Source organism: Cryptotermes secundus, unplaced genomic scaffold (genome assembly GCF_002891405.2).
Source record: "Cryptotermes secundus unplaced genomic scaffold, Csec_1.0 scaffold1170, whole genome shotgun sequence".
Taxonomy (NCBI): Eukaryota; Metazoa; Arthropoda; class Insecta; order Blattodea; family Kalotermitidae; genus Cryptotermes; species Cryptotermes secundus.
Genome location: NW_019738365.1, coordinates 814,848 through 842,806, shown reverse-complemented (window position 1 = coordinate 842,806; position 27,959 = coordinate 814,848). Strand labels below are relative to the sequence as shown.

The following is a 27,959-nucleotide window of genomic DNA, read 5'->3' as shown; positions in this document are numbered from 1 at the left end:
TACAGACACCTAGCGTGTATTTATCAAACTACACGGCGTCACATTCCAGGAAACATTAATCTTGATATTCAGCGCTATGTGAATCTCACGCCTTACAGGAACACAGAGTTCTAGTATATTTTGCTGCAACCTTAACGAGTTTCTGGAGACCTCCTTAAAAGTATTGTTACGTCAGCTCAGATCTGTGCGCGGGCTTTTAACAATCTTGGTCTGTTTGTGACCTAGGTGGCTTGTAATATTCTTGCTATTTTTTCTTTATCGCTTAAGGGGCTTTTAAACTCTTCGGGCCTCAAAAACTCCATCTTGTTGCATTCCTCCTGGTAAAGACCTTTAATTTAACGACTGCTCCTTGACAGGTTGAATGAATTGAATGTATAACTTCGGAGTTTCAGTTTTTCTGTTACTTATTTATGAAGTTTGCTATCATTCCCTTCAAACTTGACGTTAACAGCCCGAAACAGTTGTTACATTACCGTTTCACAAAGCACACATCGCCTTGCTACTAATTAAACTCGAACTTCGCCCCTTGAACAGGTTCAACTTCTTGTGTTTCTTCATTTCTCTCTTGAAGAGATGAAGTTCGGCTTAGATCATTAGTTACTTTGAGCTTTATGAACATCCAGTCTCTGCTCTGTGTATGCGTTAAGAAGTTTACGTTTACAGACGAGTGCAGTGATGATCACTTATTATGATTTAAACGTGCGCTGATTTACACGTAATCTGTAGTTTCAGCAAGAACTTTCGTAGTAATTGTACACAAAACGCGAAGCAGTGTGTTGCTTAACTTGCATAAAATTATAGTAAAAAGTTCTTTACGTAACACTACCGTACGAAGCCGCATAGAGGCCTAAGTTAAAGGCATGAGCAAGGCATCTCAGTGACCATAAAATTTTCTCGGAACGATAATCAACAATGTCTTTAAAAATTATGTATTTTCACCTTTCAGTATTATGCCAAGAATCTTACTTTAATAATTATCTCATAATCGTCACTGTCATCAGAGGAATAATAATTATTTTAACCATTTTTGGTGAGTTACTATCGCAAGTAATTGATGATTTCGGTGCCTGTTCGACTTCACTTCTCCCTTTGGGTCTATTCGGACCATGTATAGGTATTTATGATGTATATAAGTATAAATATTCAATATTTGAAAATATTCATTTCTTGTAAGAGTTGAGGTTTTCAGGGCGTTGACTATGAAGAATACCACCTTCTGGGATGTGGCGCTGTGTAGATATTGTGTGAATCAGCGAGCGAGGAACCAGCGTGATTTTTCTAACCTGAAGATGGAGGCTATACGTTCCTCCGAAACATGGGTTTACACAAGATATACACAGCACCATATCCAAGAAGATGGCATTCTATTTATTTATTTCTTCTTAATTTGATTACCCCAGTAATAACTGGTTAGGAATATAAATAATGAATCTCCCCATTATGCAGTATTATGCAGCGGCTATTTGCCGCTTTCCCTGATGAATCGTCGTATATTCTGTTTGCTTCTTCGAGCACACAGTTTTTTTTTATCGCTAGTGGGGTGGGACTAAGTCCCTTGTACTGCGGCCACTTCTGGCCTATTGTACCAGCCTCAGATGATAGGTAAGGGTGATTGTGGAGCAATTGATGGAATGAAGATTGGCAGGGGAAACCGAAGTACTCGGAGAAAACCTACCTCAGCGCCACTTTGTCCAACACAAATCCCACTTGACAGACGCGGGATCGAACCCGGGCCGTCGCGGTGGGAAGCCAGCGGCTAACCGCTTCAGCTGTGGCGCGGCCTCCCCCCCCCCGCTGTAAGATTAAGGTTGGAGAGTTCACATGCAGTGGGAGGAACTTACCTGATTTTTCAATAATTTCCGCGCTGAAATATACCCTGAAGATTAGTGCCGAACGGGATTGGTGTAAGAAAATTTCTGAATACACAGTAACCATATTTAACTTAAGCGGTTGCAAAGCTGAAACATGTCGGTGTTAACATTCATTCAATTTGAACATCAAATAATGTGAAGAAGACACCAAATAGGTGAGTACGGTGGCTAAACATGTTTGAAAAGAAATTCATGTATGACTTCTCCATTTCGATGGTACTTAAAATAGACCTAAACTGGTGACAGGAGGCGTGGATGGTATAGTGCTATGGTAGAGCAGAAGGATTAGGATAATAAGGAAGAACTGAGGGCAAAGAAATCAGCATTTGTGTAAGAATTAACTAGTATGTGTGGTATTCTACATACGAGTAGGCGTTATGACCTGATCAGGTACACTAGAGATCAGTACTTGATGTTATGCAGTATGGCATTCCACGAGTTCAATTGAGACGCCGTAAACAGCAAGACTTTCGCGTATTACTTGTGCACTGCATGCTGTGCAGTACTGTAAGCGTGACTTTTATTTATTGTCTCATACTTTAGAGTGCACGGCGTCTCCCGCACTACTTATGTACAGCATGCCACCATCTGCAACTCTGCAGAATGTTTATTGTAACATACTGTAGAGTACATAGAGCCACGATAGCACAGTCGGTATAGCGACTGACGACGGGATGGACGACCAAGAGGTCGGAGTTCGAGTCTCGGTAGAGTCAAGAATTTTCTCTTCTCCACTTCGTCCAGACTGGCTCTTGGGTCCACCCAGCCTCCTATCCAGTTGGCACTGGGGGTAAAGCGGCAGGGACGTGAAGCCGACCACTCACCTCGAGGCAGTGCCGAGGTCAAGAAATATGGATTTTTATATCCACTCCCCCATACTCCTTCATGGCGTAGTGCTTAATTAGTTAAGCACAAGGAAAACTTTACCTTTTACTGTGGATTACATGGCACTCTCTGTAATGCATATTGCCTGTCGTGAACTACAGGTCTGAGAGTCTTTATTGCAACATGCTGTAGATTACATGACCATCTCCGTTTTACTTGTGTATACTGTACGTGTATATTGCATGGTCCCTTCTCTATTAGTTATGTAGAGCATGTCATGGACTACAACTCTGTCTAGCATTCTTTGTGACACACTCTATATAATATGGCTTTCTATCTCTCTATAACTGGCTAGTTTTCATTGTGACACACTATAGATTATTTGGCTAGTCTTCATTGTGAGACACTATAGATTATTTGGCTAGTCTTCATTGTGACACACTATAGATTACATGGCCCACTATCTCTCTATGGCTGTGGCTAGTCTTCATTGTGACACACTATAGATTATTTGGCTAGTCTTCATTGTTACACACTATAGATTACATGGCCCACTATCTCTCTATGGCTGTAGCTAGTCTTCTTTGTGACACACTATAGATTATTTGGCTAGTCTTCATTGTGACACACTATAGATTACATGGCCCACTATCTATCTATGGCTGTAGCTAGTCTTCATTGTAACACACTATAGATTACTTGGCTTTCTATCTTTCTGCAGCTGTGTCTAGTCTTCATTGTGACACACTATAGATTACATGGCCCACTATGTCTCTATGGCTGTGGCTAGTCTTCATTGTGACACTATAGATTACTTGGCGTTCTATCTTTCTGCAGGTGTGGCTAGCCTTCATTGTGACACACTATAGATTACATGGCCCACTATTTCTCTATGGCTGTAGCTAGTCTTCCTTGTGACACACTATAGATTACTTGGCTTGCTTTTAAGCAGCATGCCATTAACTACAGCTCTGAAGAATGTGATTGCAACATGCAATAGATTACATGGCCTCCTCTGTACTACATGTGTACAGCATGTCATGGACTGCAGCTCTGACGAGACTTTATCCTCGGCTGTGCCGGAAGCGCTGTGTTTCCTGCGTGTTATGCAACCCGCGGCGTTTCCGACACCAGCGCTGACGTCCTGCGTGCACATTATGTCTAAAGCAGATATGGCGCCTGCCGTCCACATGAATCGATAGTCGATATCTCGCCTGTTGGGAAAATTTGCCAGATAATCGAACTCTCTGAGCCCTGTCAGCGTTTATGTTCCCTTTCTTTTACATAGGTTCTCACTGCGAGGAAGAATAGATGTAAAAGGAACAGAGGTGTTGCTTTTGTAAGGTTTATTTTCGGAAAAACGCTATTAAATCATTGTCATGTTCCAGTGTCCACTGTTCTGGCCTGTGTAAATTTATACTGTGCTAACGATGTTCTGATTTATGCATGAGGCCATATCGGATGCAATTTTTGCTGTTTTTAGACCTCAAGTAATTACACGTATTTTGTACATATATATTCAGATTGTTAATAATATTTATCATAAAGACACTAAACCGCAACTATTTTTCCTGCCACATATGGTTTTAATAATATATTATGCTTCTTTATTTCTTGGTTGTACTGAAGAAGATATCGTCATCCTTCATTCAAGGCTTCGGTCACTCTGAACTGTTTGTTGATGTCTCAGAACTTTTTGTTTTCCCGATGTGTTAGCAGTACTGTTTGCCATATTCTTGAATCCTCTTGGCATTTGAAAGTATAATTGAACATATGACTTTATTATTATTATATTTATATTATCTTTATAAACGGGGAGCCGGACTGGCTCAGTCGGTATAGCGACTAGGCTGCGGGCAGAAAGACCGAGGACTCGAGGTTCGATTCCCGACAGGGGAAGAAATATTTATGTTCTCCATAACGTTGAGACCTACTCCGGGTCCCCCCAGACCCCTTTACAGTGGCTGCCGGGTGCTGTTTACGCGGATGTAAAGTGGCAGGGAAGTGAGGTGATCACTTACTGCAATGTAGTGCCAAGGTTAAGAATTGTGGCGCTATACCTCCACTCGCCCATGCATCTTCACGGCGTGGTGCTTAATTAACTAAGCACAGCGATCAATTTCTTTTTTGATTTATAAATTCACCGGATAATATTTTTGCTTGGGGTGAAGTGAGACGGAGTCCACTCGGCACGCAGGATACTAATGGTTCTACTGCACAGACCCCGCATTATAGATGCATATGAAACACTTACTTAATCCGTTTCTCTTATTCCTTTACGATGTCGAGGTTGTTTTTTCGTTATGATCATTTCACAGACGGTAGGGCTCCTTAGACGGGTGATCAGCTCGTCGCAAGACCCCTACTTAAACAGAGGCCAACACAAACACAGAATAAACACATACACATACCAAACATCCATGCTTTATGTGGGATTCGAACCCACGATCCCGACTAAGACGGTACATGCCTTAGACCGCTCGGCTACCGTGACCGGCTGCGTATGAAATGAGAATCAGAATTGATACGGGTAACCGAAATACTCGGATAAACCTGCCCCAGTGCCACTTCGTCCACCATGAATCTCACATGATCTGATCTGGAATCGAACCCTGACCGCCTGAGCTATAACACGGCCACCGGATTATATTAAAATGAACATTAGGCAGTGTTAAATACTGGATAGAGTAGGATATATTGGCGGACGTTTGCGAGCACAGTAATGAACATGACCGACTGAGTAACTCTCAGCTTTCAAGGGTGGCAGTAGATATTGCAGTTTTTATTACTACTACTACTACTACTACTTTGCCACAGGCTGATCCCCCGTCCAAGGAATCCTACCGACTGTGCGAAAGATCAAGAAACTGAAAAAGCGGCCAAGGTCCAAAAAAGGACTACCACATCCACCTCCATCACCACCACCACCTCCACCTCCACCTCCATCACCACCACCACCTCCACCTCCACCTCCACCTCCATCACCACCTCCACCTCCATCACCACCTCCATCACCACCTCCACCACCACCTCCACCTCCACCTCCATCACCACCACCACCACTACTGCTACTACTGCTGCTGCTGCTGTTGCTTTTGCATCTATTTATGCGAATGGTGGTGCTGGTGGTGGTGGTGGTCGTAGTAACGGTAATGACATTGGTGGTTATGTTGGTAGAATGGAGATTTGTCTTAAGGGCTTATTGTGTGATAAGTAAGGTTAGTGGGCTTACAACTTACGAGTTCACGTTGCTAAGTGACATTACAGATGTCCACAAGTACGAGAGGTTGTAGTCTCCTCCGCTCTGTGGCACCGTTTGAGCCGGACAATTGCTGATGGTCCTGACCATAACAGCGAAATGCCGTTAAGTGATTTCGATTTGCATTAGAATAATCTTGTTACAGTGGTTTCTGCTTGCTGATAACTGTTGATTGAGGCATCATGTGGCTGATTAATAGGTTTCAAGCCAGTTTAATTGTATTTAGTAATTTGCATACAGAGACTAATTATATCATTGAAACCGAAGTTATGGAATTACTACTAGCCAGAACTAAATTTTGGTAATGACTGCACCAAACTGTGTCGATGTACGCTGGTCACTTTTGTATACAATGTCTCTGTATAGTTATTCATTATGATTTGTAGATTGAGAGGAACTCAGATTTTGCTACGGTCTCCTAGTGATACCCGAATTTCGGCAAAGATTTCAGAACACATTTAAGGAATAAGGAGTTGTAATCCATCTCTCCATCAAATCGGATATTTACACAACGGAGTTGCCCGTCAAATAATATCAAATATTAAATAATGACATACAGCATAACAACGGGCATTCGAACACCACAACAGCCATTGTGTATATAATATGTCCGTATAAACACTACATATACGATATACTTATATACGTATTACGATTACAACAGCCAACTTCCAAATACCATCACTTCACTTAACTTCACTTTTGACTATGTAACTAGTTATTTAAGACTTCAACTTTTATTGTAATTTATATTTTATATTCTCTCATATAATTTCATACCATTCTATACACTTGGGAGTTTGGCACTGTATCCTGTATTTGACATGCAATTCAGTAACGAAAAGTTTAATGTATTTGCCTGATGATGGCCTTTTGAAGGCCCAAACATGTAGCAAAAGTATCTCCTAGAGCTACTCACACGTATTACTGATTGTTGTGTTGTGACGGTTTGCAGTAAGAAATAATAAGGAGCAATTTGAAGAACCAAAACGCCAAACTTCAAATACAGGAGCTGTAAATATTACAGAAATGTAGGTTCACCTCACTTAGATTCGTTGCGAATTTAAGAAAGAGAGCCAAAATCCCTTTTTCTTTCTTAAACTGCTGACGTGTAAAATGAATGTTCCTTATGTAGATAGCCGAAATACTGTAGTTTTTTTCTAGTGACATTGAATAACGTCAAAATGATTCGTCCAACTGCTGTTATACGCTCGAATAAAAGTAGACTTGAAGATTATGCGCAGCAAAGCAATGATTCATTTACTAAGAATCAGTTTACACCATGGTAGTTACCGCCACTAACACCGATTCAAATTTCTCAATATTTATCACTTATTTCTCTCATAATCCATAAATTCTATAGATAATTTTGCAGGCACGTTTACTTTTCAAGACAGCGCAGTTGCGAAAACAGCGTAAACGTTTGTGGGAACATCCCACGTTATCACGTCGGGGTCACCAATGTGGGATGTCGTATGGAGAGACAACCACTAGTTGAACTGTCCTATAGTATTTATTACAGTTCTACAATTCTAGTTCAGTGTTCAAGGAGTTCGCTATTGTTATTATCCATCCGTGTATACTGTGTAACTGTAATAAATACTATAGGATAATTCAACTAGTGGTTGTCTCTCCATATGACATCCCACACGTTTTATGTCGGATCGACTTGACGGGCGTAGCGCCCCATTCTTCCGCCTGAGCCAACAATAGCAGAATACTCCATTGTTGAAAGAAAAATTGAAATACGCCTGAAGATATATGTCGTCTCCTTTTCTTACGCAGTTTCGACGTACGAGGGCGTCAGTTTGGTCAAGCCAAACTATGGTCAGCACCAACGGCATTCGGTACGAGAGCGTACTTTAGGACAGCGTCCACTCCAGCGCAGCTTCTAGTGGACGACGTGGCCCTCTCCGATGAAGGAATGTATAGATGCCGTGTGGACTTCCGCAACACTCCAACCCGAAACCTCAAAATAAACCTCACCGTTATCGGTAAGTATGAGCTCAACCCGTCAGGAGGATTCAGTCCAATGTCTTCCAACTTAAACCCCTTATGAGAGAAAACAGCCTCCTTGAAGAAGCACTTAAGCATTCCTTAACTCCTCAGCTCCTCTTCGCCATTTATACTGAGGAATTATAAATGGTTTCTTGGAATACTTTCTTAGTTTTCTGCTGACTTCTATGTAATATTAGATTAAAGGAGGCTCAGAGATACTTGTACCTTCCTACAGAACTTCACGAAATTAAACTTATTGCAAACTTTTATGAAGAATTATTGGGTTCATTTTTAAACAACTGTAATTGATGCTAATGTATATAAGATAGAATTGTCCTTATGTTCAACGAATTAAGCACTACGGCATGAAGGCGTATGGGGGAGTGGATGTATAGATCCACATCTTCTTGACCGTGGCACTAGCTGGAGGTGAGTGGTCAGCTTCACGCCCCGACTGCTTTACCCCCGGGGAAAGAGCCCCCGGTACCGATTGGATATGAGATTTTGTGGATTCCAGAGCCGGTCTGGACCATCTTCATTCTTGCCCCCACCGGGACTCGAACTCCGGCCCCTTTGTCGCCCAGCCCTTAGTCTCTATACCCACTACGCTATCCAGGAAATTGTATATAGGCCGATTAAATATGGGAAATATCTTCAAACCTTAGAGTCTTTTATGCTCTTTCTCTGCAGTTCGTCCTTCAGGTCTTCCGTGTGTCACTTTCCACTGAAAAGAACAAGTATAAGAGACTGGTCGGTTAAGTAGGCCACGTGGAGTTGAAAATCGATGCTGTGAGTATTCCTCACGTAACATGAATATGAAAGTTTGCACCCTAGATTCGCCCCTGTAGTCGAAACATAGGGACATCGGTGTCATGTTTAAATATGTGACAGACTTCTTGCTGCGTGGACATTCCACTGTTGTAAAATCACTGAAAATACATAATATGGTTCTAAATTTTTATTTGAGTACTAACTGACTAACTGATCGACTGACATACCAACTGGCTGAACCACCGATTAAATATGCTGTAAACTGTGTAAAGATCTCGAATGCATGGACAGCTTATACGTCATAGTATATTAACATTTATAATTCATATTCTTTTCAAGACAAACCAATTAATTGCATTTCAAATTAATACGTATCATAGGCTGAATTTTAATCATTTACATGCGGGGCAATTTTAATAAAAACAGTCTGTGTATAGTTCGATGAGAACATGTAGATGTAATTTGCAAGACCATAAAGGGCTTATTTTGCACCTGTAACACACATGACATATAATATTAAAGACAATAAAAGTCAGTTTGAAGATAAAACATAACTTACTTAATAACAAACATTTTAATCTTATATCGCCCGCATATTTTATATACATTTTTGCAAAACTGCAGATCATATTGAATCTGAAACAAATACGAAAGCTGGTAGGGAAGATTTTTGGACGTTGTGTCAATGAGACTGCTCTACATAACGGGACGCGCTTCCTCATTCAAGATAAATACGTAAATATTTCATTTCGTCTTCTAATTGGTAAATGGGTTATAAGTGTGGTAGAATTGTCGGTGTTGTTATTTTAAGAAATTTTTCTTCCTTGAACGTAAACCGTTATTGAAGGAAAGATAGAGGGGCGGATAGAAGTGACCAGAAGACGAGGAAGAAGACGTAAGAAGATGCTGGATGACCTTGGGGACAGAAGAGGATATTTTCATTTGAATGAGAAAGCTCTAGATCGCATCAAGTGGAGGAACTGTTTTGGAAGAGACTGTGGACCTGTCGTCTGACAGATTACAGATGAATGAATGAATGAACGCAAACCGTTATCATTTCTTTTATTCGTTCTTCCAGCCGATTCAGAACCCAGGCCTCTTATTCAGTTCCGTAATCATTTTTCACAGACGGTAGGGTTCCTTGGGCGAGTGATCAGTCCATCGCAAGGCCTCTACATAAACACAGGACAATACAAACAGAATAAACGCAAACACAGACATCCATGTCCTGAGTGGGATTCGAACCCATGATCGCAGCGTCCGAACCAGCGAAGACAGTTCATGCCTTAGACCGCGCAGCTAGTGTGATCGGCAAATCGTTATCATATTGTACATCCCAGAAGACAGAGATGCTTTAAGTTGTCTCTTTGCATTCAACCGTCAAGAGGTTTAGCCCAAAATATGGTAAATATTTAACACAGTATAGTATTGAGTGCATTTTGAGGAAAACTTTGTAAAATATAGACGGTTTTCGCTTCCGTAGGGTCTGTAATGACAGTATAGTTTTGTGCCGAATGTGGGACTCCCACGCGAGGTTTTAAAATTTTAAACACTTGTTTGAACTTGTAATTCAGTTATGTTATCCACGCAGTGAAAGGTGTCAAAATTTCAACTGGTTTCCTGGAACTGTGTCGAGATACATTATTATTTAGTATTAAAGAGTTAATTGGGAACGACACTAGCGAATCCCAATTGCAGTCATGACGAAATCAAGAGCAAATTAATTTTCTAAAATGCTGCCTACTGTTCAGTTCAGAATCTTTCGACTTCTTGTCTGCTACCAGAAAACGTAGAGATAAAAATATATTAAACCACAGCTTTTCCTGTCATTCTATATGGATATGAAACCTTGTCTCTCACATTTAGGGGCAAATTGTGAACTAAAGCTTACTAGATATAGGGCGCTGAGCGAAATATCTTAAACTAAGAGGGATGAAAACAGATGTCTGGAAAAAATTGCGTAATGAGAGACTTCGTAATTTTTACTCCTTGCCGGATGTAATTATTAGACTCATGAAATCGCGGAGGTTCAGATGGTCAAGGCATGTATCACGGATGAGAGAAGAGGGGTTCATACGAAATTTGGCAGGAAACCCTGTAGAACCGAGACCTCTAGGAAGACTTAGGCATAGGTAGGATAATAATGTCACGTGTTTGCTGGGCAACGAGACAAATAAATTTATGCGGGTTCTCGGATTTGAAAAATATTTATTGAACAGTCACTTTTACACTCATACTCACTATTATTCACAAATTATAACGTCTTTTGACGTTTCCTCTTCAATATTATGACACTCTCGCATTGATGATCTTGGTGAAGTGTCTTCTTCTTTAGTCGGATGAGAACCCTTCTGTTCTCTTGCCGAATACCAACTCTACTCTTCTAAGGTCAAATACAAACTGAACTAGTCTCTTGTCACAGTTGGACTCTTATAACTTGCACTCGGACTCAATAGGGAACACAATGTCGAAGGTTAACCTCTCCCGCTGCTACGCAAACGCTGCTTCAAACAACTCGTTGCTTAGATATTGCCAGCCGTTGTTCCAGTTCCTAGGCTTTGCAGCTGGAACGCTGGTCGTTGCCTAGGAAATTAACTCTGATCTCCTCAACCATTCCTGCTTTCTGGCGGCACGCCACAATAATATTAAAATGGATCGAGAAGTAAGTCGAAGGTGTGAGCTGGATTCGTCTGACTCAGGGTAAGGGCCACTGGCGGTCTCTCGTTAACACGGCGATGAAACTTGCAAGCACTGGGAGTTTATTGAACGGGTGAGTAACCATTAGCTTCTCAAGCAGGACTCAGCTTCGTGAAAGTAGTTACTTACAAGTTAATATGTATTCAATAAGGCGAGAGATTTTCTCCACCGTTGATATATATATATATACCGTATTTACGCATTTACGCATGTATAGGCCGCGTGGTGCGTGTATAGGCCGCAGCACAATTTTCAGACAGAAATTATAGAAAAAATAATTTTCTTGGAATATTATTTCAGGAGTATTACACCGAGGTCAACTTTCAGAGAGGACACATACGAATAAAATACACGGAAGGTCACTTGGTACCCTCATGGATTCAATGTGGTATTTACATTTATGGGTGAGTTAAACTGAAAAAAATATGAACAGTCAATATTGATTGCTGTGGAAACCACGCAATAACTTTTCTGGAATGGGTCTGATATTAATGAATTGGACCTCATACTAATTCTTATCAGTAATAGTTGACGTGTGTTTTTTCTGCGTACTTAGAATGAAATATGACGGCAGAAGACAGGTCGTGATATGAGGATGCATGTAACATACAGGTAAATATAGGGCCCTTATCTGAGATACTGATGTTATCTTTGGATGTGGAACTATTCAGAAACAAACGTTTGTATACAGTAAATTATAGTCCTGTTACGCGAAACATTGAACATACGGCCCCTTCCAGGCAAGAGTCCCGGGTAGGAGGTGAGGAAACAGCAGTTCATTTGTGCTGTTACAGTGTTTGTGAACTGTTTCCAGTGGGGAATTCTGTGACTGAATACAGATGAATGCATAAATTCACTTCTGTAAAAAAGAACTACGTAACATGTTACGTCATGGTGGGTGATAACATTTGCCCGTATATTGGACATGCACCCCTTAATAATCTCTGGACGAGTAGCGAATAATTTCGACCATATATTTTTTTATCCTTTGAGCAGATTGGAGATAGCTATCGGGAAAATATCTGAATACGGACCGGAAGAGCCAAAGATCAGCATCACAAAATATTTTTGAAAATAAAATGCGTGTAGTATTTTGTATATCGACCATTTGAATGGAAGATTAGCTTAATGATACCCCAGATTATAGGTTTGCTTTCAAGTATCAAGGTACAAAATTGAAAGTGTTATAAGAGACAATCTGTAGGGAGTGGCGACCCTGTCTTATGACAGCTCCAGGTCACATGAGCCCCGTGGGTGGGTCGTGGTAATGACACTTTCCCAGGGTTATTTGTCGGGTAGACAGGACATGTTAGCCATGGTAGGCAAAACATCTAGGGGAAGGAAATCCCTTAATAAAAGCTCGGGTCCTCCGAGATACGGTGTTTTGCAACAGGCTGCTACCCTGCTCAGGTAAAAGAAGAGTTACTTATAATCCGGCCGCGCCATAGCTCAAGCGGTTAGTCGCTGGCTTCCCACCGCGGCGGCTCGGGTTCGATGCCGGGTCTCGTCAAGTAGGATTTGTGGTGGACAAAGTGGCGCCGGGGCAGGTTTTCTCCGAGTACTTTGGTTTCCCCTGCCAATCTTCATTTCACCAATTGCTCCACAATCACCCTCACCTATCATCTGGGGTTGGTACAATAGGCCAGAAGTGGCCGCAGTACAAGGGACTTAGCCCCACCCCACTAGCAATAAAAAAAATACTTAAAATCCTCGAAGGCCCTTCATATTTGGGAATAGAACGGTCTGACGAGCTCAAACCTTTCAGATGATAATGATAATCTTTTCCGATATACAAATGATATCTTAAATAAATTTTTAGCAAAATTATTAGGCAAAAATGAATTAGCATAGTAGCAGATTTCAAAATATTAATTTCCATAGCAGCTATCAGATCTACAGTGCTTTGTCTCATAGTATATATGTATATGTTCGTAATGTTGTAAAGTTACAAAAGTCTTCCCTTTACACGTCCACCAAGGAAGTGAAAGAGAGGGGACCTCGGTTGTCCAGTATGTCGTAATAAATTACTGTTGTCTGTAATGTGCCTTTTTAATATTGTATTCCCATCTTAATCTCGATATCATACGAAGAATCAAGCAGGCTACAAGATGAAGTCTGGAGAGATAACCGCAGTGGTAGGGATGCTGCAAAAATTATTTAGCTTACAATTAATGGCTCAGAAAATTAATTACTATTTCCCAGCTTTAAGTTACCCTTTCACGGTAGTATTTTTTCTTATCATTACGCGTGGATATTCGAGTTCCTTCTGCTCAGACCTACATTACGAAGTATTTATATAATCAGCATGAAACAAAACAATAAAAACAACAAAAAAACTCCGTGGTTCTAGTCCGCAAGAGAACTATACCGACCGAGCGACCGCCGCTTGTCAGCCAAGTTAGTGCCAACTTCAGCTGGTAGAGGGTGTGGCGTGGTCAGCGCAAGGAATCCCTACAGCCGTTAATTTCGTCTTTCTAGACCGGAGCCTCTATTTCCTGGAAATAAGTCCTCAGTTATCGTCACGAGTCTGAGTGGACCCCGTTCCAGACCCACTACTTCTCAGAAAATCTGGTAGCTCCGGGAATCAAACCAGGACCTCTGGATCTGTAGCCAGGAACTCTGACCACTAGACCACAAAGGCGGTCGAAACAAAACGATACATTTAAATATATTCATGTAATTAGCATTTTTCTATATTCAATATCATGTGAATCTGAGTGGGTAAAATTTCGTTAACATTGTCAATAGATGCAGTGTATTTAACTTACTAAGTACTCTGGATTCTCAGTTTGAGAGACGTAATTGCAAGCATTTCTTCCGTACAGCAGACCTCAGTTTTCAGTACAGAAATGACGGGGGGGTAGAAGCCGGTGTTCTCCTACATTTGAACTCGCAACCCAAGCTGCGAGATAATTCCTCAGCAAGAAATATAATGGTCATGTTGCACGGAAGAAATAATTTCTGTTTATTTATGGGCATGCACTCTTGCTGTTAACTCAGGCGGTCATTTCAAGCTTTCAGCGGAGGTTTACAGTCCCTCTGCTTCAGATTATCACTGCGTGACTTCAGTTCTACCATTCTTTGCTTCTCGCCTCGAGACTGAGCAGAAAATGTTCCTCATGTTTATGTTTCTCTTCACTTTATTGCTTACACACAATGAGACACATTCGTTGCTAGCACACAAGTCTCGTAAGCAGACGGGTCGGATTCCTTACATACTCTGCTTATTCCGTCGTCCTGTACCATGTCCCTATAGGCAGAAACTGAGATAGTATCGTACCAAGAGGCTCACGACCAGTTTCAGCCTACTTTCCTTACCTTCAAAACATAAAAGTAGGCTTAAGTGATCGCCATGTTGTCTTTGTGTATCCCCCCTATCAACTTTTGAATAGCTGAACAAATTTTTATGAAACTTGGTATATATATAATGACATCTGAGCCCATCTCAACGGAGTACTTCATAAATCCCTCCCCTCAGTCTGTGTGTCTATGTGTATCCCGCTATTGTTGCTAGGCAACAGCTCGGTAAAAGTGTTTCTGTTGCAACGAATACACAGGCAACAGTAGAAGAATTGTTGGACGCTTTGTTTTTTGTACGGTCCGTGTCGCATGAAAGGAGAGCAAGCCATTATATCTTCCAAGAACATTTCTTTATGTCTGTAACTCCGTTCAGCATAATTTTTCTTCCACTTGCTGTTGTGGGGTGATCCCTCATCCAACCGTAACTTTCCTTGTTTTAGTGGGCCTACTAGAAGAAGAATAAGAAGGGAAACAGGAAAAGAAATACGAAATATTTCGCTGATGTAAGTACATTAGGTTGTCTGTTTATAATTTTATGTTAGGCACCTTTGAATTCCACTTCTGACGGGCTGACTTCTGTCAGCAAGCCGGTGTTTCAAAGACATATCAGAAATCGCACTGTTTGCTCATGAAACCTTTGCGTATGAGGTACTCTACCTACTTGAAAGTAAACTCTAGGAATACATAAAGTTCTGGTACCTCAAGACATAGAGTTTCAGTACCAAATCTCGTTCCTGTCCGAGTTTATTAATTCCACAAGAAAAAGAAATTAAGTACAGTTCCTGTGTGTCTTGTGTTCTCTTTGCACGAGGTAGTGTTTAAATGGCCGGTAACGGTAGCCGAGCGGTCTAAGGCATGCACTGTCTTCGCTCGCTGGGAAACCAGGATCGTGGGTTCGGATCTGTTTCCTGTGAGGTACGAACTGAATTCTTATATATTATTCTTATACACGGCCGGTCACGGTAGCCGAGCGGTCTAAGGCATGCACTGTCTTCGCTCGCTCGGAAACCGAGATCGTGGGTTCGAATCCCACTCAGGGCATGGATGTTTGTGTTCGTTTTTCTGTTTGTCTACAGGTAGAGGTCTTGCGACGAGCTAATCACTTGCCCAAGGAGTCCTACCGTATTGTAAGATCTAGTAAACCGAAGTGAAACAGAGAGTTTCATGGAGTTAGGCCTAGGCCCAAAATTGGGGCTGTAGTGCCACAGGAAAAAAAAGGGAAACAGTGTTTAAATTAGAGCTATGTTGTACTTCTCATGAAATTATCAATGAGGGTGTGTCCTTTGATGTTTGAAATAGCTCTTTTTTCCGCTTATCAACATGAAAATTTATTAACAGGAAGCAGCATAGCTCCAGCGCGATTCCTTAAATATCGAGTTTGTTATAGCAAATATCATTTAAAATATCAATATACTATTTCAGTAACTATTTACTTCTTTCTCAGTTATGCGACATCAAGGATTATACTATTAATAACATAACACAGAATATTTGGTTTTGGGAAAGTTTTAAACACCAATGAACTGACGATCTCCATGTAACAGACTCCATCTCGGGAAGCCAGTACCAATTTAACTAGTGAAGAATATTTTCACAATTTACTGGAGCCGAAACTTCATTGCCATGCACACAAGAGCTCACCACTGGATTCAATTTCATGACAGATTATCCTTAGATTCTGTTTCTTCAAGATGGTTATTACTACTTCCTTACTGAATACTCCTACGTTGCCCTAGTGATCCTCTCCTCTTGAGATTTACGGACTCAAACATTGTATCTGTGTGTCACAAACAGACTGTTGCTACACTCCCCGCACGTCTGAAGTTCACATTTATATACTTCGTTGGCCTGAGTTGTTGTTCATTAAAAAGTTTTAACTTATCTCGGATGAATCTTGTTTTGATATACTTTCTGTTTCGTAAGGGGCTTATTGGAAAGTATTTCTGTTCCTGCCAAAATCTTTTTGGTGTATTAATTTACGTATACATATTGATGGTAATTACTGTTAATTTAAGATTTAAATTACGTAGGACTATATAAATACCCTTATTTTCAAAAGAAATTGAAGGAACAGACAAGACTGCATAAGGGTATTTCAGTGCAACCCATTTGACCTTTTCATTCGCTAGCGGCCCAGCTAACGACTTTCAGCTGAAAAAAAATCTCCTTGTGATTTGCAGCACTGTGATTGAATTCAACTATCCTCTTGCCGCAAATTCACTGGCATAACAAGTAGGGTGATTACATAATTAGGAGCAATGTTCGAAGAACACCATCGACTGTGAATATTACGTTGCAAATGTAACAGTTACTTTTCGGCTTCACTACAGGCCCAATTCCTTCCTTAATTTCTATAGTAAATTCGTGGGAAAATCGAATTAAGTTGACAGAATGAATAACAAAATGATTCAAAGGTGAAGAGTGCCGTCTTCTGGGATGTGGCGCCGTGTATATATTGTGTGAACCGACGTTTCGGAGGAATATATTACCTCCATCTTCAGGGTAGTAAAATCCGCGATCGACGAACCAGCGTGAGCAGTCTGTTCGCACAGGATCTACACGGCGCCACACCCCAGAAGACTGCACTGTTCATAGTCACCGCCGTGAAAACCTCGAATCTTACATAATTCGAAGTTGTTTTACTTGGATGGTAATGTACGTTCACCTCTAACTCAAAAGGAAGAATTTGTTCTTAGAATGTAATACACGAAACAAAGACGAAATATAAGAAACGGTTCAAGTCATGACATATGCTGGATAACACGAAAATCAACCATTAGAACAGGATCACGTAATCGACACTTCCAACATGCTACCGCATGGAACTTTCAATCTAACACACACGTTCTCGTCTCCCCCACTTTCACGAGACACGACTCCTACAATTGGTCGCGTGACGTAAGAATATTCCATAAAATGTGTGAACATTATTTGTTCCAAAGTTCAAAGCATTCACATGCGATTATATTCGGCTATGGCAAAATATTACTCTTGGACTAAACTTTGCCGGTTATGAAAGTCTAGGAAGGGAAATTAAGTGATCCAATCATCATCATCATGGACATGTCTTGCTAGACTCTTATTGTTCTATTGGTTCAGTTTGTAACATTGTGCAGTTTCATTCCTTTTCCCTTCTGTCCTTCAGTTTGTACTGACTAAATGTTGTTTGTTTTTTCTTCATCGTTATATAGAAGAACCATATTTCATGATCTACAGATATGTGTAGGCATATAATCTTACCAAACCTTAATGCTCACACCTAATTTTTTGGCTTATTTTGTAATCAACGGTAAATCTATTATTCGTGCTGTCACAGCGTAATTTCCAGTTTTACACGAAATAAGAAACCTGAAGGCTAATTGGATTGGTCATATCTTACGCGGTAACTGCCTTCTAAAGTAGTTATTGAAGGAAAGATAGAGGGGCGGATAGAAGTGACCAGAAGACGTAAGAAGATGCTGGATGACCTTGGGGACAGAAGAGGATATTTTCATTTGAGGAGAAAGCTCTAGATCGCATCAAGTGGAGGAACTGTTTTTGGAGGAGACTGTGGACCTGTAATCTTGACAGATTACTGATGAATGAATGAATTTATATATGGCCATAAGTCGCGTGTAACAAATATTTTGTGTCATATATGGTACAAGACTATGTTCTATTGATCTCCATTAGTTTTTACAACCACCAGACAGAGATCATTAAATATTTATCTTTGGGATGATCTTTAATATTCCCATTATTCCAAGCTTCTTGAAGGCGTCTTTCTGTGGAAGCAACTTTTATAGAGGTCACATGGCAAAGGTCGTCTTGAAGATTTTATTAGAATTTGATTTAACGTTCAGGGCATTCTTCTGCTCTTCACACATTTAAACCACGGCAAGAATTTATTTTTCCTCTTCTTGTTGTATGAATAATTTCTCGGTTTATAGCCAGGGTTTCCGACATTTCTTACATATTGTCTCTGCTGTCTTACAGCGCCATGGTACACGTATATGTATATATGGGAATCCCTTTCAATATCTTGATGTTAGAATTCTGACAAAGTCCCGAAACTATTTCCATACTCCTGCTGGTCACATCTCTCTTCCAAGATCTAGAAATGTGGATTGATCCTTTGTCATTCTATGAACCGTAGCCAGAGTGAATGTCAAAGAGATTTCGTAGAAATATCTGAAGGTGATGCATGCATGCAGAAATATGAAGTTGTTTGGAGTCAAGTTTGACATATTAAAGTACGCCCCTAAACCCCACTCTGTATAGAGCTCCCATTCCTTGCCATTGTAATTGCATACCCCTGCGCTATTCTTACGTGTATCCGAACATCGTTTTATTAAATTCCCCCTATGTTATAATAACCATAAACTTTCCAAACGTGCACGTATGTAAAATGTCATTATCCCATTGTTTGTATTGAATTCTATAGTTAACAGATAAAATAATATACAAATGGAATGTTTAATAAATCTTAACATAGGCCAAAATGAATATCCATGAAACAAAATATTATATGTATGTAGGCTTTTAACAATCATTGTTATGAAACCCTAAGATTCTTGCGGAATATGATGTATAAAATCGACCAGGAAAATATCTTTCATATGCAGATGTTTTACCTATAAAACGGGTCGTCGCCACAAATATCTTAACATCAGTAACTTGGCATTTCTCGGATAAACAGCTACATTTACTAAGATACTGAACTACGTAGAATACGAGCGTGCACTAAACGGAATTGATGACTGTATATACGCCATGAAATTTTCTGCAAAGACGAGTACCGTCATTCCTTCTCAAGAGTACCTTGCACTGCAGTCTGTTACTGCTATGTCGTCTTGTTCAAAACTACTTGTTAAGATATATAACGAGAGAATACTAGGGATATGTATGTACAGTTTGCGCCAAAATATTCAGTACTGAAATGAAAAGACGCCCTGTTGATACCACTATCTATTCATGTGAAGGCCCCTTGCACGACAGAACCTTCTCAAATCCTGAAGAAGCGGTCAGATCACCATGTCCCTGTAGCGTTCTTGGGTGACGGTAAGAGCATTGCCTTCCTCATCCTCAATGAAATTGGGGCCTAATATACCGTGTGCTGAGACGGCACACCATATCGTCACACGTGTACTGTGTAGCGGTTTCTGGACGGTAACATCTGGCCGCTCAAAACCAAGGAAGCGAGTTGTCTGGCGACCACTTCCGTATGAGCGGAAATAATACTCAACTATAAATACTTCTTCCTCCGTCGAGAGACCCATTTCCAAAAACAACTGCACTACCAGGAACACGTGCGGCTGGAGCTATGCCCCGTCGACAAACGCACATGCGCGTTTGAGATGCGCGAGTTTCAGTACTGAAAATTTGGCGCATACTCTATATGTAATGTAATCACATAGTAGTGAGCTCGATGTGCTAGTGCTGAACGAATGCAGACTAGATTAAAAATTAAGAGGTGACCACTACCGAAGAGTAGAGCTATATTGTGCGCTTTTTATGGGAATAACACTCAACGCAAAGGATATTCAGATAGAAATGTTTCCTGTTTATGGTGGGAAGTGTTTGTCACGTAAATCGGTTCACAATTGGGTCGAGAAATTCACTCAAGGACGTTAGAAAGTCGTCAATGCAGATGATGACCAACCTGGTAGCTCTGTTCAGATTGCTGCAGAAGTAACTGTGCTGCAGTGGGCAGAAGAATTAATTCGAGCTGAGAGGAGTATAACGATAGGCAGTGTAGCAACTTCACTAGGGCGTTCCCATGGTTTAGCATACAGCATAATACATGATCTTTAGAAGTTTCGGAAAGTATGTTCACGGTGGGTGCCCAGAGAACTGAAGGATCGAGAAGAAATTAAATGAATGCGTCTGTCCTAGCAACATCTGTTACGGTATGAAGATAAAAGGGAAGATACGCTTAACAGGATTGTTACTGATGCTAAACAATGGGCGTATCGCTACATACCCGAATCAAAGCGTGCTTCAATGCAATGGAAACATCGCAGTTCACTCTCTCGTTCAACCAGAAGTTTAAGGTTACGCCGGCAGCTGGGAAGGTTATGCTTGCCGTGTGTTGGGATTCCCAGGGAGTAATGTTAGCCCATTTTCACAAGTGTGGTTCAAATGCGAATTCTGCATCGTACTGTGAAGTTCTGTTGAAGTTTCGGGATGCAATTCGCAGAAAAATTCGAAGCCAGTTGGCAAGAGCAGTACATCCTCCTTACAGCCCGAACTTGGCCCCTAGTGACTTCCGTCTCTTTGATCCGCTAAAAAGACCACGTTGGTGGCAAATGTTTCGCCGATGACGAAGAGGTTGAAACGGAGGTGCGGTAGTGCCTGAGACAACAGTTAAAAGACTGATATTGCGGATTTCGACGCACTGGTAAAGCGATGGGACAAGTGTGTCAATGTTGATAGAGATTATGTCGAGAAATAAATGTTTTTTTCTGTGGTTAAATATCATATTATTTACGCTTTATATCAATTTGTGACTTATTTACTGACTCTTCCTTGTACTCTAACGAGTCAAGAAAATCGTTGTAGCGGTTCTTGAGTATCGTTCTTTTTTACACGGGATCTGTTTAATACAAATGAAAGCTAGCTGCTGGTCCTCGAAGTTGTGACAGATAATTAGAATTTTTAGATATAATAAAAGTAAACCAATCACAGTGGCCGCGCGGTCTAAGCCATGAACCGCCTTCGCCCCTTCGAACACTGGTTTTGTTCCACTCGAGGCATGGATGTCTGTATGCGTTTATTCTGTGTTTGTGTTCTGTGTGTAGGTAGTGGCTTGCGACGGGGTGATCCCCCGTCCAAGGAGTCCTGCCGCCTGTGTAGAGGATTAAGAGACTGAAAATGCGGCCAAGGTCTAAAGGGCTGTGAAACCACAGAGACGCACAGAGAGAGAATATAAGTTTAATAATCTTTATTCTTTGCATCCTGTTGTTTGTGATTAAAGTCATATTGTGCTTTTGTAACGGTCTGCATGACATTCATATAATTTATTAAATTTTTATTTCTCAAAATCACGACATGTTTCGATCAAATATTTATCATTATCTGGTGAACAAGTACAAATAGAAATAAATAAAGATTAATGAATTGTGTATTGTAATTTCATCACGTTGGTGGTTGGGTCGAGTTCAATGAGTTAACCACAGATGTCGCATGGGCATGTCCCACTCCAGTATTTTTATGATATCTGAGACTGATGCCTTGGGTCATTTCCTCTACTAAATCCTGTGGCGTGTCAAGAGGTTAGCCTGCCTCCACTTAAAAATGTAATATTTACCCCCTGTCTTTTAGTAAATCAGTTATTTCAACGCCTGGAACTAACTAATAACTTTCCTTCCCCCAGTTTTCGTGTAGCTTGCTATTCTGCAGGAGTTCACTATGTCGGAACATAGGGCTGTAAATTTCGATAAGAGTTGTATAAGAAAGATGACTGGAGTTAACTGACGTAGTTTGTTCTGTTGTTGTTAAGAAGCTGCTGCCAGACTTACGTCTGCCAGCTTTGTATGGAATATATACACAGTTCAATAAATACTCAATATTCTGTAGTGAGTATTCGTTCCTTGTCCATAGTTGGATTACATGCCAGCTAGCGAACTGACAATCATCTTTGCTGAATTATTACGTTGCCGCTCAGTCAACCCACCAAAATCTTGGGTTACGACACACTGTGCCGTGAATACAATACATACGACTAATTTCATAATTATGTCTGAAATATTTTAATGTGTTGTAAGGTCGTGGGATATTACTTAAAGATGTAATATGGATTTTAATACTATGAGGATTATGTTGTTACCGGTCTTCGGTGAAATTCATTTATAAACACTTTGTGTTCGACATAGGACCGCCTCTGTGGTCTAGTGGTCAGAGTTCCTGGCTACAGAATCACAGGTCCCGGGTTCGATTCCCGGCGCTACCGGAATTTCTGAGGAGTAGTGGGTCTGGAACTGGGGTCCGCTCAGCCTCGTGAGATAATTGAGGAACAATTTCAAGGAAATGGCGCCTCCGGTCTAGAAAATCGAAATTAATGGCCGTGGGGATCCGTTGCGCTGACTATGTGACACCCTCTATCCGCAAGAGTTGGCACTAACTTCGCCGACAAGCGGCGGTCGCTCGGTCGGTATAGTTCGCTTGCGGACTACAGGCTTCGGAGGTTTTCTTTCTGTTTTGTGTTCGACACGGTATATGGTTAAGTGTGGATGGTTTCTTTTTGTGTTGTTGGTGATGTGGAAATGCAGCTAGTTTCGTTGTGGATGTATCCTTCGACATATTCTCTATAGGCCATATCATTTGTATGTCATAATTGTTTAGTTATGGTGCGTAAAATTATGCAGCGTGACAACGCTCTGGAAGCATTTGTAGCTATGCTTAATGAATGCGTGGTACGTAGTATATGCAGCCCGCTGCACACAGAGGGAATGTAATATCTGTGTGTGCTAGGAGCTGTGTCTGCCTGGCTTGTTTGATTCCGATTATAATAATTAATGAGCAAATTTAAACAAATTATCAATCAGCGTAACACTTTCACTGTAAGAACTTGCATTTAGCAAATATCTTTTCGGCTGATGCTGTTGTTGGGAAATATACTTGTGTGTGATCACTGGACGTTATGAAGAACTGAAGCCATTTATCACGGAACCATGAGCGTAAAAGCCATGAGACAGTTCCTGCAACTATTTCTCCTAAATTTTCCATAGAAAAATAGTCTTATATAAATAAGTTCTCACTTATATTCGGAGATGGGCCGCGCCATAGCTCAAGCGGTTAGTCGTTGGCTTCCCACCGCAGCGGCCCGGGTTCGATCCAGGCTCTGGTCAAGTGGGATTTGTGGTGGACAAAGTGGCGCTGGGGTAGGTTTTCTCCGAGTACTTCGGTTTCCCCTGCCAATATTCATTCCACCAGTTGCTCCACCATCACCCTCACCTATCATTTGGGGCTGATACAATAGGCCAGAAGTGGCCGCAGTACAAGGGACTTAGTCCCACCCCACTAGAATTAAAAAAATTATATTCCGAGATATTCACGGTAACATAACTTGTAGTTTCCATCTGCTCAATCCCAGCCCCGTCCAGCCATGTGTCGAGAATATATAATTAACTGGGTCACTGCTTCCTTTCAAATTTTCCAGTAATTTATTCATGATCTCCGCATTATTTAATGTTACATGCCATGTAGGGTTGAAAAAACGTTGCTAATATGTGAGTTATATTGGTACCTTAAAATAATGTACGAGTCACTGTTGTGAGGAGCTCTGAAAGAAACAACACATAGAAAAAAAGGAAATTGAGTTTCTATAACATTGTCTTGAAACTTGTTATAAAGTTTTCTTCTTAAGTTCAGAAATAAAAACATAATTAAACTATGTTTGGCATCAAAAACCTTCTGGAATCTCTAACAATAATTCCGATGGTGAAGCGTAGCAGTTTTAGTCTATGATATTTCTGTGTCAGCTTTTAAAATAGAATATATTTCAGCAGAGGATTTCTGGAAAGGAAAAGTATGGCATGCCCTTAAATAATCGTAAGGAAATATCTGAGTAAATTTATGTTGCATAAATAAATTGTATACAATGGTACATCTTCCAGTACTCTTTTCATATATGTAATATTTCTGTCTATTCTTGGTTTATATCAGTACGCCCCTTTAGCGGATATGATTTTGAATACTTCGGTGATTAGTGAATAATGGTATGGGGAGGCTGTAGAAGGAAACCATGGTAGCCTAGACTGAGGTACTCTGCCAGCATTTCCTGGAATTTCTGAAGGAAACTACTGAGATCCTTGGATTTTTTAAGGAAACTACGAAGAGCCTGGAATTTCTGAAGGAAATTAGAAGAGCCTGGAAGTACTGAAAGAAATTACGAAGAGCTTAGAAGTTCTGAAGTAAATTACGAAGAGCCTGGGAGTTCTAAAGGAAACTACGAAGACCCTGGAAGTTCTTAAGGAAACCACGAAGATCCTGGGAGTTCTGGAGGAAACTACGAAGAGCCTGGAATTTCTTAAAAATATTGCGAAGAGCCTGGAATTCCTGAAGGAAATTAGAAGAGCCTGGAAGTTCTGAAAGAAATTACGAAGAGCTTGGAAGTTCTGAAGGAAATTACGAAGAGCCCGGGAGTTCTAAAGGAAACTACGAAGACCCTGGAAGATCTGAAGGAAATCACTAAGATCTTGGGAGTTCTGAAGGAAACTACGAAGAACGTGGAATTTCTGAAGGAAATTAGAAAAAGATCCTGGAAGTTCTGAAGGAAAACACGAAGATTCTTGAAGTTCTGAACTAAAATGTAAAGCGCCTGGAAGTTCTGAAAAATTACGAAGAGCCTGGGAGTTCTGAAAGAAACTACGAAGAGCCTCAATCAGTATAGCTGGTCTCAAGGGCCAGATTTGAACCCGGAGCCTTCCATGAACGAAGAAGGACTGCTACCACTGAACCATGACGTTCTGTGTGATACGCCTACTGTAATCGCGTATCGTAATTGCTAGTAATGATATAGAAAATTGTACAGAGATTCTGTATTGCATAACTTGGCACATCTTATTGCGTAATATAAATATTTTGTAACACTTTCCGTATTTTACAAAGCGTGGAAATGAACTAATATGTCAGTCCTTAATGTTACAGCCGGGAATACATTTTCAGTGTAGAAGTAAATACTGACAGTTTCGTGGGGCATTGAGATTAGCATTTATCATCAACAAAGCTTGTTGGAAAGCGCGAAGTCAGACTGCAGTACATCTACCATGAAGTTAGAATATTATTGTGCAACTTCAGAACGTAGATAGATACCAGATACACACTTACGAAAAATGTCACGCCATTATGCTCAAGGGAATTACTACATTGTAATGTTTTCTTGTAACCTGGCAAGGCAAATAAACAGCTTATGAAAAATGTCACCCTTTGTACTCTAAGGAATTACGTCATGAGACAATGTGCAGGAGCTTTTGATAATAATAACCACGTCACAAAATTGTGCCTTTACATATATATATATAAGCATTCATATATTACAAGAGAAACACTTGTTATTTATTAATTCCAAGTACCTAAGTATATTAGGGATATGCTTGGTCTGTCCAAATGGGCGGCAGAAGTAGACAAGTTATTCCATTTGTTCTGTAATTTTGTAGCAAAATGTCGTTCTTATGGACACTATGTCCCAGTCTTGCTTTAAAAAGTACCACAACATTAACTGACGTCGATGCATGAAGTGTGTATTCGTCAGAAATGAGGAACATGAAAAGATTACATTTAGGAACAATGGTGCATGGGAGTGAGTTCCTCTCCATCACGTGATCACGCCATATTGAGTTGACACTGATGGGTGATGAATGGAATTCGCAGTTTCACTCCTTAAGATATTCGGTCTAAAGTTCGTAGCCCCGTGTAAGAAAAGCATAAATGGTAAATTAGTATTCTTTAGGCCAAGTGAGAACCGTAATTTATACTTCATTCAAAGTGACTGCTTATTGATTATTATAAAGTAAGGAGACATTGTCACTGTTTGATATTTTCGGACATTTTTATGCCAACTTCTCACATAAGTAAATGCGGAAAGTTGGGAAAATGGGGAAAATGATATGTAGTTCGAGAGAAATATATTTAATTTGCCTGAAGGTACTGAGGAAGTACCAGAAGCTGATTCACCTGCCGATATTATGAAGGGGTACTACACGAACGGTAATGTATCGCTTTATAATTGCTTTTTATTCTTGTGATAGCCTTTTTATAAAGATCAGCATAACTATAGCGTCCAATGTACGTAATGCGATGTTCGAATTTATTGCGACGGATAACGCTTGTTCATAACACTTTAATAACAATAATACGTAATATACGTAGGACACTTATCGTTATTAATATTATGGTTGGGGGGGGAGGGAGGGAGGTAGGGAGGGAGAAATAAATAGATGGACGAATGGAAGGATAAACCGATAGGTGGATGAATGAATGTTTGAATGTTCAAGTAGATGAATGCATGGACCCATGAGTGGAAGATATGCAAGGGATGGACCATACTGTATGCAAAGTGGTAAGATTTAAATGATGCCAAGGTAGCAAGAACCTGAAGTTTAAGCTTTATTAATAGTCCTTAACTACTGAATAAAAAGTAAATGAGATAAAGAATGATAAAATTTTAATTTTGAAATTAATTCCGTTGTTTCAGTACAGTGAATTTTAAGAGATTCCGGCAGAGAAGGCAAATTCGACAGTAAAATATTCCATTTCGAACCTGAGAAATATTTAAGGATGTGTACAATAAATCGTGACGGTTCAAACCTGTTACAGTTCTCCGTGGATGCTGTTATCTTCTTTAATAATTTCGGAAGGGATGACCGATTTATTTAAGGAGGAACTACACTGACTTCATTTTATAATATTATAAATGCGAAAACACCGATCGCAGTAGTGTGGAAAGCACAGCATTTCCCCGAAATTTCAACTCAGCTGATGATGGCCGAGTATGCCGAAACATGTAGAACAGTGACGAATTTTAAAAAAGATTTAATTTTTAAACTTTATATTGTTGCATGATGGACGGTAAATAAAACTGAAAATTCTAACCCCTTTAAGTATTTTGTACTGTGGATGAACGACCATAGCTTCATAATTATCTAAAATCGATAATTTAGGAATCGATTTCTTAATCATTCAACACATCCATATAAGTGGAGACATAATTATCGTGTTACTTGCTAACACCGCATTTCGGTTGCAGTCCCTATTAAATTGGAAAGGAAGATTCTCAGTATAATTTAATTTGTCACGTCTCTGAAGACTAGTGACTGAATTTGAAAGTTTATATCCTTTCTCCCTTGTCTCTTAAGTTGTCTTGGAGATGGATTCAGGGTCGATTTTTACTGATGTCTCTGGATTCATAAATAATTCATATTAATGTCATTAGGAAATTGAAGGGTGGAACAACTTTCCATCCGCTAAATTTAACCAACCAAAATAAGAAAGTTATAGAAGGGATATATTAATTGTCTTTCAAATACAGAATCAACCGAGGAAAATGTATTCTATTGCCTTAAATAATATGAACTTTAGAGTCACCCGCGAATCTATTGACATTGTTCTGTTACTGAGAAAATACTCTGTCATGATAGACAAATATTCGTTTAATACTCAACTTCGATTATCTTTAGTATTATTTTCTTTATTCCTCACGTAAATCTTACATACTACTTTAAAATAAATAAAAATATTTTATATCCCATTCTCGCATA

The 27,959-nt window shown here is 40.2% G+C and overlaps 1 protein-coding gene across 2 annotated transcripts in view; it reads left to right on the top strand.

Annotated features, from left to right (window-relative positions):
- The window catches only part of LOC111870996 (hemicentin-2), a 536,304-nt gene that overhangs the window by 346,245 nt on the left and 162,100 nt on the right, over positions 1-27,959 (top strand). For both annotated transcript variants that reach the window (XM_023863701.2, XM_023863702.2), the window contains exon 3: positions 7,741-7,949. In XM_023863701.2, the coding sequence (XP_023719469.1) occupies positions 7,741-7,949 (209 nt within the window). The remainder of the gene's footprint in view (positions 1-7,740; positions 7,950-27,959) is intronic.